Consider the following 14,213-nt stretch of genomic DNA (forward strand, 5'->3'; position numbering starts at 1 on the left):
CAAATAGTTTTAATAAAGCTCAAATAGTCTTCAGTTTACACATCTGTTAGGCTACTCTTACACTAGTGTGTTTGTTTTAAATCGCATAGACAAGATCATCATTTCTATTAATTTTCCACTGATTTACTGATGAGCGTTAACAGCTTCCAGCGCTGTCTGCCTGTGTTCTCATCCATGATCGCTGCTCTGACTCAGAGGTAATAACATGTTTCATTTCAGCAACATTACATGGCCAAAACACACATTAGACGGCAATCGGAACACTCGATGGTGGTTTAAAGTGAGTTTTGAGTAAAAGCAGAATATAAATCCTATTTATTGTCTTATGTAGCATGATGCTACAGTGTGCATGAATGGTCATGTAACACCAGTGTTAATTTTGAACTTTAATAAACCTTATTAAGCATTTCTCCAAAATTTCCAAAATCATTATATAGGTTTGATATTAAGGTTTTATCATGATAGACGCCGATTTATTTGCAGTGACACACAACATGCCTTTGTTAAAATTAAATAAAACCACTTCTCATAAAGAACGGGGTCGTCTTTTAATGAAATACCAATAGTTATAATTGTTTATTATGCATCATTTATAGCAACTCGCTTACCATATTCTTCATTCTTTCAAGAGACATATTTATTTCTATAAATAAATTTAGATTAATCTTTAGGGCTACTAAAGTTCTTCAGTCAAGGGCAGTGAGTGATATTCTGTCTTTTGTTGCTTGATTAACATCAATGACTCGGACGATAGCAACTAAATTAGGCTGCTGTCCCTTTAAAACCGAATGCACGGATGCAATGTACTGATACACGTTCTCCCTACTGTTTACGTTCACTTAAGACGTAATCAACTGTGTTTACGTGAATACTCGTCAAAACGGACAATTCTAGATCACTTTGTGTGTAATTCTCCATTCATGCAACTCGAAAGAGTACTCGCGCGCTGTGAGATGCGCTCTCTGTAGCTGCGTTTACATGGACCCTACTAATCCGATCGTAATAGGACTGGAAACACAATCAGAATAAAAAAGTCACATGTAAGTCGGATTGAATTGGCCAGATCCGACTAAAATTTCGATCGGATTGTAAGGGGTGGTTTATTCCTTTTGTAATCCGAGCGAGAGGACATGTAAACACTTGATCGGACTGAAAACCAAAACTAGAAAGTACTGCGCATGCAAAGTGACGTAGAACTAGCGTAAAGACGTATGATGTGCGGAACGAGGTGTTCTTCCAGGCGAATAAAGTGTCATAAATAAGTGTCCTGTCATTATAATACTCCCCTTTCACTCAGTGTATGTGAAGTGGAACAGGACCACGTCCCACCAGTCCTTGTTTAAGACTCTCATCAACAGACAACTAGTTTTGGGTGTGGGAAGGGGCACTTTTACAAGGTTTTTAATTTTTTTTTTTTTAAATTTTTTTTTTTTTTTTGAGTTACGTTAAGCAGCACAACAGTTCATGTGCTGGTCATCGTCTAAGTAGGACCCGAAGTAGATAAATATCATGTGTGCTTTATAAACCAATATGCGACAGCAGCGGGAAACTCTGTATATTCATGCAGTGTGCACATGTCAAAAGAGTAAATCCGATCAGAAGCTTGTGACATGTAAACGCGCATCAACCCGACTTTATTCAGCGTTCATGTAAACACTATGTTCGGATTCGTCAATCAGAATGAATTCATTCCGATGGAAGCAAAAAGTGTCCATGTAGTGTCTGCGCTCTAAAAAATGGACCGAATTGAGTTCTCTATTTCGTCATCAGATTTATCTATATGTCTGCTCTTCTCTTACTCCCACGTACTGAAATTTTTGAATGTTTTATGCGAAGTGCAGCAAGTGTATTTTAGCTTATGTCCCGCCGGTTCATATGTACGCATCTAACCTCCTAACCACGCATTGAAATTGAATTAATCTCTTCCCAAATCGTCCCTTCCTAACATTTTCTTCTTGGTTTTTATTCGTATTTTCATCATAGTTTTTGTCATTCAAAAAGAGTTTTAGTCTGTTATCGTCTCGTTGTCGTCAGTGGAAAATTTTTTTGTTGATGAACATTACGTAAATTATTAGTCAACAAAATTAACTCTGCGTAACAAATGCTTTCGGTCCTGTAGTATGAACGGACATCTGCATATGATCAGAACTCCACAAAGCTCCCGCGCTGCTCTCCATAGTGGAAAGCCGGCTTGAAACGCAGTGGAAATGGCAGTATTACGAGGATCAGTGTAAATGTAGCCTTACATCTAAGGGGGCTGGCCTGGGACGCATTCACACTACAGCCTCACGTGTGAGCCACATCTCGGAGTGTAACCGGTGACGCGGACCGACTGTACAGACCGATCGGTGTATTACAGTACCACGAGAGCTATAGACAAATCCGGCGAAACACGGAAGTAAAGCAGCGCCGCCATTACTGCGTGCCTTGCTGCTTAGGAAGTAGCTGAAGTAGCTAGTCCCGTAGGCGGCTGTAGCAGATTATAGCTGTACGAAAAGTTATTTTTATTTAGTTTTTTTTTAGTACGTATGCTGTCCAGTGATGCCGAGAAGAGTGTGTTGTGTGGTTGGCTGTTTTAACAACAGCATAAAACTACAGACATGGAATAAACCCGTTTGTGAAATCCACGAACCTTTGTTGCACATTGACTGCCCATGTTCACGGATTACACAGAGTTCTTTACTATTAGCTAGAGATGATCAGTTCAGGTGCCGCTAGGGATCTGTCACGTCACAGATTTTTCTGTGCGTGAGAAAATGGATGTGTGGTGTGAGAGCGTGTGAAAAGCGTCAATTGCGTGTGTCTCACATTTTATTGCATTTGTATTAGTTTGAAGAGTAAAAAAAAATCGGTGGGTCTTAACGCAATTACAGTCGGCAAGTCGGTCGGACAAAAAGGGGAAAAAAATAATTAATTGGGTCATTCCTAAATTGACAGGGTCGGTCAGTTATGGCAAACAAGAATATTTTTAAGGATGGCCTAATAGTTATTTGAAACTTGTGAAGCTTGTGAACATATTAACAACACAGCTAGTAATGACAGCGTTCGGTTTTATTGTTGTCATCAATTAATACACTTCTTAATTACAATACATTACATTACATTATGTTGTCAATAAATTACCTTTATCAGTAAGTTTTGGCCACTGCCTGACATCATCTACCCAATGTTCCCTTTCACCAGACATTTTCTTTAATGAGCAGGATCCGCTTTCATTGAAATGTCATTAGAGGGCACCGGCAAGTGTCACACCGTCACACTTCGCAGGCACGCAGTAATGGCGGCAGGCAAGATGGCGGCGCCCATAGAGTTTGCGGCGGATTTTTGTATAGAGCACACTGCTCCGTACGCTTTCGAAACGCTCTCGCGGATGTCAAACAATGATCGATCTGCGCCACACTGCTTCTAGTTGAACACACCTAGTGCTGCAGGTTTATTGGCTCACTGTTATTGATGAGATTAACCCATTAGATATCGAAATTTGGTACCTAATGATTAGCCTTTTTTCGATATTCGATGGTATCGAGGCAGTTCAGTCGGTGTCTAAAAAGTATCGAACTCGATACCCAGGCCTAGCTACAGTAGCTAGAAAATACACATATTTCAATCGTCAAAAATTGCTAAAACTCACAAAATATTGAGATTTGCATAAAAACGCTTGTTCATGGTAAAGAAATATAAGGTTGTGTCATGAAAGTAAGCTCTGTGCTGAAACTCACATACTGATCATCGATATTGTTGATCTTGTGTTAAACGGTAAAAAAAACTTGCATATTCCTCACATGCATCTTAAATGTTGTCAGCCTTTGTTGTTTGTCTTTTAAAACCTGATGCTGAAAGTTGCATGCTTTCTTGCTATCTGGCCGTCTGTTTATGTGAAAACCATTTGGTGTGGCAAGCCAACAAAATTGTTGATATTGTTGATACACTTTTGGGACATCATAAATGTATGTCGCCTTGCGTCTGTGCAAGTGTTCACATAAATCTGAGGCACTGCATTGCGTGCGGCTTTTCCGGCTCGCGTTTGTAGAAGTAGGTTATTTTTAATGGCGACTCATCTAAAATGTAGAGAATAAGAGGTTCTTCATCAATATTGCATGTGTGCGTCTCGTCGCAGCGCTGGTCCACAGGTTTAATGGTGTTGCTCACTCAGGTGCTGTTGCTTTTGCTTTTATGGGTCTTTCCAAACAAGTTAATAAAAATGCAGAACTTTTAAAAAGCCCATGGGTGGATGAGACAGCCTAAAAAAGAAAAGTTATTTTCCTGTTTGTGTTCGTGCATCAGTCGCTCTGTACAGAGAAGCATTTACTGTGCTCTTAAAACTTTGGATGACGCTGCTGTCTTACTGTTTACTAAAGGGTCTCTTCCATTGCCAATCATTACGATTCCATTCTCATTGGACACACAAGGTGTGGCTGTGTGATACTGGGAAAAACTAACGTTGTGATATTTTGTTTTTCTGCAATTCGAAAAATACAAGAATTTTCAGCAGACGAATTGAATAGCTATATTTGCAAAGAATGAATCATTTGAGAGTTAGTGGGGTGATTTAGTTGGGAAGTGCATGTGCATAGAAAAAAATGTGTATGTATGTATGTATGCCTTACAAAAGCATTCATACTAGGGATGCATGATATTGGATTTTTGGTATCTGATATTTTCAAATCATTTTGGTCATACCGATATATTTTCTTTTGTTTGGAAACAACACCAAGTCTCTCCTGTGCAGAAATTATAAGCTAAATATTTTACATTTTGGTTAGTTTTTAATAAGAACTTATTTGCTATAATAAAATAAACAGTAATGATGGTTTTTTGACAGTACATTGAAGCTTTTATATCCTGTGCAGAAAAACTAAAAATCAAATAATGCTTTTTTTTTCCCCACAGAAAAATGCAGTGTTAACCCTAAGATTGTATTTTAAGATTTAACATCTGTAGATGGTCTAAAGCAAAAGAGCTGTAAAATTTTAGAAATTCTTTAAGAGTTTATGATTTGTTTAAAAAATTAAACATATTATTAATTTATGAATAAATCACTATATATAAAATTATTTAATTTACAAGTGTCATGTTTGTGATGAGGCTGCCGCTGCGTGTGCTATTACTATTTACTCTATCATACACCAAATGCTACAGTCTGTATGTGCTTTCACAGATTAAATGCAGTGATCCAAAAGAGTGAATCTAATCATCATTCAGACAAAACTTTGCTTCAAGACTGCTGATGTGATGTGATCTAATCTCTAGCACACCCTGAGCACATGTGAGTTAACGTATTCCTCTTATCGGCAAGACATATCGGCATAATTTTTCATATTGTGCTGATGCCCATATTTACATTTAAAGACGTTATTGGCCGTTTCCGATATCAGTCCGATAATATAGTGCATCCCTAATTCATACCCCTTAATTTTTTTTCATGTTTTATGTTGGTGCCTCATGTTAAACTGCTCTAAATTAAATTAAATCAATCTACACTCCATACACCAATAATGACAAAGCAAAAACAGAATTGTCACATCTTCATAAATTAATAATAATAAGAAGAAGAAACTTTAAGTGCATTGCATTAGTATTTATACTCTTAACTCAGTACATAGCTGAAGCACCTTTACAGCCTCAAGACTTTTTGGTATGATGCGACAAACTTTGCACATCAGCATTTGGCATCTGCCATTCTTCTCCTCGTAAGCTCTGTCAGGTTGGATGTGACTCACATTTTCAGGTTTCTCCAGGAATATTTGATTGGGTTCAATCCCAGGTTGTGGCTGGGCCACAATAAGCCGCTCTTGCTCACTCAGCAGTGAGGAACACACACACCGTGAACACACACCCGGAGCAGTGGGCCGCCATTTATGCTGCGACGCCCGTGGAGCGGTTGGGGGTTCGGTGCCTTGCTCAAGGGCACCTCAGTCGTGGTATTGCCGGCCCGAGACTCGAACCCACAACATTAGGGTTAGGAGTCAAACTCTCTAACCATTAGGCCACGACTTCCCCATGGTGCTCTGCAGGTGATGAGCAGAGCTGGTTTCCTTCAAACATGATTCTTAGAATTGAGGTTCATCAGACCAGAGAATCTTGTTTCTCACAGTCTGAGGGTCCTTTAGGTGCTTTATTTTATTTTATTTTAATTTTTTTTACAAATTCCAAGTGTGTTTCAATGTGTCTTCACTGAGGAGAGAATTGAGTAAAGCCCAGATCAGTGGAGTGTTGCAGTGATGTTCGTCCTTCTGTAGGTTTCTCCTATCTCCACATATGATCATGGAGCTCAACTAGAGTGACCATCAGGTTCTCGGTCACCACACTAACCAAAGCCCATCTCCATCAGTGCTCAGTTTGGCCAGAAGGCCAGCTCTAGGAAGAGTCCTGGTTGTTTCAAACTTCTTCCATTAAGGTTAACAGAGACTTCATGCTTCTGGGACTCTTCAAAGCAGTGAAATTTACACAGATGTGTGAGAGGAGAACTGCCCCCCCCGACTGAGCCTGGTTTCTCCCAAGGTTTTTTTCTCCATTCTGTCACCGATGGAGTTTTGGTTCCTTGCCGCTGTCGCCTCTGGCTTGCTTAGTTGGGGACACTTCATTTACAGCGATATCGTTGACTTGATTGCACAGATAATATTTAAGCTGAGCTGCATGATGACATCACTAAATTCAATGATGAACTGCTTTAACTGTCATTTTGCATTATTGACACTGTTCTCCTAATTAATGTTTTTCAGTTGCTTTGACACAATCTGTTTTGTTTAAAGCACTATATAAATAAAGGTTACTTGACATGACTTGACTACGTTTAGTATAAAAAAGAAAAAAAATGTCTGTGGAGGAAACATTTGCACTTATTGATATTATACCCGTCGTCGCCTTCTGTTTATTTTATTTTTCACGTCAAGAGTTTTTTTTTTTTTTCTGTTATTGAAGTAAATATCAGAATAAAAAATGAGAAATATCTGATCATCATCCTTATTGCTGTTTATATTACACAACCATGGCAACGACTGACGCATTTGTATGGCATTCCAAAGAGCTCCATTATAAACGCCAGTGGAAAATGAAACCGTATCCATGCTGAATGGAACGGTTAAGCAAAGAGACCCGTTCGACCTGATAATGGAAAAGCGGCTTATGAATCGCCCATGAGTGAAGGTCATGATTCAGTTAATCTGGAGGAGAAGACAGAAATCCCGAAGACCTCTGCTGTGTGGGAGCACTTAAATTGAGTGAGGACCAGACAAAGGCAGTGAGCCAGATATGCGATTTGAAACTGGCCTACCACAACAGCACATCAAGTTTGAAAAATCACCTGAGTTCTGTAAGTAGTAACGTTACGCCTATACTATATTGTTGGTGTAAAAAAAACTAGCTGCTTTTATCCTCCATGTTAATCAGTAATTTTACACACGATAAAAACGTGCACTTAATTTGCTTGGAAAATACTTATATACTTTAATACTTAAAAACTTTTATGGCGAATACGGCAGCCATAAAATAAATAAATAAAAAAAAGTACAGTAGCCCAACCCAATGATAATGTGTCTATATTAAAAGTATTGCTCTAAACAGACCTGTGTGTTTTGTATCACTAGTGCAGTGTCCGTTCTTGGAGCATATAAGCCCTGTCTGCGTGAGGCGTGCCGCTTCCCATTCGCGCTGTTCTGTAGTTTGTCAAAAGTTGATTAATTCTGAACGTGTCTTTATATTGCACCAAAATGCAACACTGCAGTCCCTTGGGTCCGCAGCAACACACACGTCACGTGTGAAGTCGATTGGATGAACGGTTCTTGAAATAATAGAAATGCAAACAGACAGACAGACACACAGCGATTCCTGCCTTTATTAGAGAGAAGAATATGTTCAGCCCCTCCCTCCGAATATTCGATGTTGATTACTACTGAAGCTTCGAAGCTCCAAAAAATGGTATTCGGACCAGCCCTAATGTGTGTGCCATTACAAATCATATCCATTCAATTGAATTTGCCACAGGTTAACTTCACTCGAAGTGTAGTAACATCTACAAGCAATGTGAATGCTCCTGAGCTGAATTTCAACTGTCCCAGATAAGGGTTTGAATACTTAAGTTTTTTTATTTAATAAATTTGCAAAAATTTTAAAAACCTGTTTTTTGCTTTGCCATTATGATGTAAGGAGTGTATGTAGCTTGATGTACGGACAAAAAGTAATTCAAAGCATTTTAACATACGGCAGCAACACATCCAAACTTTTTTTTTTTTTTTTTTTTTTTTTTTTTTTTTTTTTGTGAAATCTTTTTTTTTACTGAAAAGAAATTAGTTTTTTTTAATTTTTTGTTTTAATTATATCTTTACACTTTTTTTTTAGTTTTCATTTCCAGTTTTCAGAAACCAAATTTCCACAGTTTGTGACCAATTAAATATGACTATAAAATAATAATAATAATTGTCATGATTTATTATTGTAAAATGTATTATAATTTTATTGTAATTATTATGTAATAAAAATATGAAACAATAAGTTGTATTAAATATTTTAATAAAACTGTAAAATAAACTGTAATTTTACTGTAATTTGTTACATAAATGTGTTTCCCCAATTTTCTCATACAGTTGCACATACAACGCAACAGTTTCAGTTTCATGACTGGTAAATTTTTTTCAAGTCGATTGGCAGGTCACTTTTGTTCTCGTCTTACATGTACTCGTGACCTTGCAGCACATTTACAGGGTGGAGAAAAGGCCTAGAGCAGTGTTAAATTGCTCGCATGGAATATCAGTGACATCAGTGAAGGTGATTAATGAATGTGTCAGACATGCGTTCCTGTGTTTTGCACGTGCTAAATGCTTGGGTGGGTTTTTAGAGGAGTTTCAGGAGGATTCACGGGAGCTCTGCTGAGTCCTGTCATGTTTGAATGTCCATTTCACAGATTATAGGCCCTTTCAAAGGTCATGTTGCCATTGAGCGTGCCGGATACATACTTAACATGATGCATGCAAGCACGCTGCCCCTCAGTTACTGGGGCTGAATGATGAGTTTTCTTCAGATATAAGCATGTGCTCTGAAAACAGGGTTGGCAAACAATGCCAAGGAAATGTTTCTCATTTACATGCAGCTTAAATAAATTTAGTTTAAATACATAAAGCTAAAATTAAAAAAAAAAAAAAAAAAAATTATATATATATATATATATATATATATATATAGAAATGAAATGAAATGAAATGAACAGGATGTCTACAGCATTAAATAACCTTAATCTCAATTTTAACATTTAATAATACATTTTTGAAATCAAAAGTTGTATCTTAATCATGTTTAATGCACTGTGAACTAACATGAACACTTTCATTATTACTAATAACTTTATTACTAGACATCATTACTAATAAGTAACTAATATTTTAAATTAATTATAAATTGAAATGACTAAGAAATTAATATCTTACTAAAAAATACTTACTAATAAATTAACCGAAAAATTCTAATATATTAATTAATAAATTGCTAATAATAAGTTATTTATAGGATTAATGAATAAATAGTTAATAAATTAAATATAATTACTAATAGATTAATTGTTACACGTTAGTTCATGTTTTCTAATGAATTAATTAATGTTAACAGATTAGAGCTAATAACCGATTGTGTTTGTGTTGCAGGTCTGAGGTGGGCACCATCTTCGCCCTCAGCTGGCTGATCACATGGTACGGTTACGTCCTGTCAGATTTCCGGCATGTTCTGCGGCTCTATGATTTCTTCCTGGCGTCTCACCCACTCATGGCCATCTACTTCGCCGCTGTGGTAAGGAGGAGCCTCTCTCTGCGGTCTGTGCTTTACTCGCTCCATCTCCAGCCTCTCATGGACATCGAGCAGTGCTGCATTTTGACCTTTTCAGTGTTCGTGAGAGAGAAGGGGACTGAAGTGTCTTTAAAACTATTTTTAACATGACTGGGTGTCCTTAAAACTCAACACTCCTGCCACAGCATGCTGAAAAAGCCACTTTCACATTTAATTTATGATTTTTGGATTTTTTTTTGTGGTAAATACGCCATATCTGCTGTTCACACTAGCAACAGCTGTTCATCTTTTTACTGTTAAGATACCGTTCACACATCAGCACCAAATACTGCTAAACTCCATGCTGTCAGTCATTGGAAATGACCTTTAAACACTGTGCTGTCTTCTTCATCTGCATGGATGAGAAGCACTTTAGTTTAGTTTCAACCGTCCAATTTGACAATTTTTTGGCAAGGCACACTAAGCATGTTTTTTTAAAATGGCAATATTGAGTAAGCATTACATTTATAAAGATACAAGGCCTAATATTCATTTATTTATGTTTTAGTAATTTTATTTAATAACTTTTTACTACTAAATTACTAACTTATTTCAACTTAAAATTGTATTTGTTTTCATCTAATATTTTATTATCATTACTACTACTACTACTACTATTATTATTGTTTAATAATGCATTTAATTATGAATTTATTATTATGATTATTTATTTTTTTAAATACTTCTGTTTAGTTTTTGTTTATATTTCAGTTTTAGTAATTTATGTTCTTCAACATAAACTTTTTCATTGCAGATAGACAACAAGGCAACATTTCGTTTTTTTTTAAAAGTTTTTCATTATAAAAGGATAATATCAATAATAATAATAATAATAATAATAAATATTATAATATTTATTATTATTATTATCTTAATATTTTTATCCAGATTCCATTTGTTTTAATATAAAATAATAATAATAATTACTATTATTATATATAAAAATAACAATATTTATAATTATATACATATTATTGTTATTATTATATTTAGATTAAATTAAATTTTATTTCAGTTTTTGAAATTTTTAAATCAACTAACAATTCAGTTAGTTGCAAAGGCAACATTTGTCATTTTCATTTAAGTTTGTTTTTTATTTAATATATTTATTTATTTATTTATTTATTTATTTCAGCTTTATTTCAATTACTGAAAATTATTTTTCATAGTTTTTAGTTTTCATAGTTTTTAGTTTTAATTAATAACAACATTGGTCTTTACTGGTAATGTTACATCTTATCAGATTGTCAGTGTTGATTTACTTGTTTATATGTTATCTCTAAACAGGTCATTTATAAAATAAATAATTTTTAATTAACTAATTAAGGGCTGCATGTGTCCATCTGACTTGTCTAACATTAAAAAACTGTCTCTGTCCTCAAGAATGGCACTCTTTTGCTATGAACAGTAGTTTATAGTTTTCCCATGATCACATTGAAATTTCAGGCAGTAATGAGAGCGCAGAGCGATCCTCCATGTCGTATAACCCCTCAGACTATACCCAAGCTTTTGTAATCCTAAAGAGGATGTTGTTTACCATGTTTTGCCTCCACATTTGTTAATTCACTTATTTAGGCGATCGCTAATTCATCAGCACAACAACAACAAACGTGGCTCCAAAGAGAGGAGAAGAATTTTCTTTATTTTTCCACTCCTTCCTCATCTGATGCAGGAATCGAGGGCACTTTGTTGTAACGGGATCAGTTAATTAAACAACTCTAATGAATTCACCAGAGGTTTGTGTGGAAGGCTGCGTGTTTGTGTGGAATCTTTTTGTCTCGTGGATCTTTTTTCTTTCTAGAGGAGACGGTGAAATGTAAAAGGGGGCCAGCGGCCGTTTGAAGTCAGGATAAGAAAGCCAGCAGGAAATGTAGTTCATTCTGCTTCTTAGGTAGTGCATGTGCTGGGGTTCGGTGCACTCGCACACTGCTGGACGTGACCCAGCTCAGCTCTGAACAGCAGAATCCGGACTGCTCTTATTTGACCTGTGCTGGACTGTAGAGTCCATCTGATCGGCTGTAGTGAGCATCTGTGAACTCAGGTGTATTTTACGGTTAGTCCTTACAGGCAGTTCATTGCTGTTTGCTTGTAAGTGAAGGAAACGGTTTAGTTTTGGTCCAAAATGCATTTTATTCTCACCAAGAATCACCTACTTAGATGGGAAGAGACTGTCTGAGCATGTAAATTTACACTTAGTCACTTTTATTTTTTTTTTATTTTTTTTTATTTTTTTTTATTTTTTTAAGTAAAACTATCTGCACATAAGAAAAAAGACATTAACTTGTTTTTTTGAATTGTTTTTTTTTTTTGTGTTTTGATTTAGTTTTAATTATTAATTTTTTTTTTCGTTAAGTCTAACAAATATTTACATTTTTTGCTTAAAAAAGAAAAATAAAATAAATGAAATAAAATTTAGCTGAAATGGGGTTCAGCGGGCAATTCCTTACTTTTTTTTTTTCTCAAAGTAATTGACAGTTAGTGGGTTTTTTTTGTGTGTGTGTGTATTATAATTTATTTACTGTATTATTGTAGTATGATTACAATTAGAATCATTTAAAATTTTAATTGTCTTATCCTCAAAACATTTATAGATGAATTAAGAATCATGTTTCTATTGTTCTTTTATATCATTTATTTATTATTTTTAATGTATTATTCTTTTCTTATTTAAACATAAATTAAAAAAAAAATTAAGTGTAAATCAAAACAGAATTACTCACTTGTATGCTTAAAACAAGAAAAAAACAATCTGAAGACCGTTAGAACCAAATAAATAAGGCAGAAATGGGGTTCAGCACAAAGTTTTGTCTAATTTGTTTAGTACTTTTTCACATTGATTTTTTTGTTTTTCTTTTTTACCTGATCAAACCTGATTTATGTCACAGTGAAATGTATTGTTCTGTTCATGGATGTCTAGTTTACATGCTACTAAAGGAACCTTTTCATAGTACCAGAACTAATTGTGGAACTTCCTACTTTTTGGCATTTTCGCACCGCCGGAACTGGGTGCGATTTTAGTACCAGACTGTTTTTTTCGAGAACCAAATTAGCTCCTACTCCGGAGCAGGGTCTCACCAGCACAACTGGTACTAGCCGTGACGTAAGTATACATTGATTAGCCAGACCCGCTCGAAAATGCCCTCACCTGCCATGATTTAAAACGGCATGTAACATACTGTTAACATTGTGTCGTATTTCGCAAGTATGATGATCAGCGATAGATGGACGGACGCTGAAGTGCAGGCACTTGTAGCAAATGTAGCACTGCCAGTTGTCGTTGGAGATTCTTAGTCCTCCTTTCCGTTCTTTCAATCACTTTACGTATACGTCGACATTCCATGTCCATTATTGTGAAACCCGCGAGACACAACAAAAACACAGCTCCGAACACATCGTCCTCCATCCTCCTGTTGTTAACATTGTTCTTCTTTGTTTCTGTTGTTGAACGCCATGCACAAATGACCGGCTTACGTCACTTCCTAGTACACACTATCAGTGCGAATGCAACTCTTTAAATGGTACTGGGAAACAGTTCGCGCAAAATCGACCCAGTACTTTAGTACTGTACATTTAGTTCTGGAACTAAAGCGGTGCAAAAGGCCCTTAAGTGATTAAAAATCTAATCTTTTGTATTTTTCATATTTTTGAAGTTATGAACCTTTGTCTACTTCAATTAAATTCTTCCTCAGAAGTGTAATTTCAACATTTTTAACACAACATTTGTGTCCTAATGGACTGTTATACTTGAATAAAGCCAGAATTGTCAGTTTTGTCTACAGTATGCGTCAGACGGTCAGTGAATGGACTCTGGGCGGCCAGTCTGACGCTGAGACTAATAGACCTGTGTCTGTGTCTCTCTCTCTATCATCAGATTGTGTTGTACAGACAGAAGGAAGTGAAGAGCAGTGAGTGTGATATGGCCAGCGTTCATCACCTGCTGTCTCAGATGCCTCAGGATCTGCCGTATGAGGAGCTGATTGGTCGAGCTCAGAGCCTGTTCATGAGCTGCCCGCCCTCTCTGCTTACCCAGTCTGCAGCACTTCAGCCACGTAACATGTGAGGCTCTCAAACACGCTTACATGCACACACATGTACTTGCACAAAGGTTTTCACCTCTTCAGTGAAGCATAAGTAAATATGATACTTATAAAGTATCTATAATTATTATAAATGATTATACACTGCATGTTTTGGAGTGAAGAACTGCAGTGTGTTTATTTACACATGAGCGGCTCAAAATCTTGTGTTTTTAGGATCTCAGAGCAATTGGTTTCACAGTAAATGCTGCTCCACACAAACTCCATCTCTGTGAGTGTTTTGGGTTTGGGTCGCTTATAACATGCGTTTGGGAATACAACATGCACCATTCTTTTTTCCCAAAAGCACGGTTAGATATCTATAGT

At 36.2% G+C, this 14,213-nt stretch overlaps 1 protein-coding gene across 2 annotated transcripts in view; it reads left to right on the forward strand.

The window, feature by feature from the left end:
* zgc:63863 (uncharacterized protein LOC393372 homolog) overlaps window positions 1-14,213 on the forward strand; it is a 30,013-nt gene that overhangs the window by 5,553 nt on the left and 10,247 nt on the right. For both annotated transcript variants that reach the window (XM_042745173.1, XM_042745174.1), the window contains exons 6-7: window positions 9,633-9,774; window positions 13,682-13,866. In XM_042745173.1, the coding sequence (XP_042601107.1) occupies window positions 9,633-9,774; window positions 13,682-13,866 (327 nt within the window). The remainder of the gene's footprint in view (window positions 1-9,632; window positions 9,775-13,681; window positions 13,867-14,213) is intronic.

Source organism: Cyprinus carpio, chromosome B19, assembly GCF_018340385.1.
Source record: "Cyprinus carpio isolate SPL01 chromosome B19, ASM1834038v1, whole genome shotgun sequence".
NCBI lineage: Eukaryota > Metazoa > Chordata > Actinopteri > Cypriniformes > Cyprinidae > Cyprinus > Cyprinus carpio.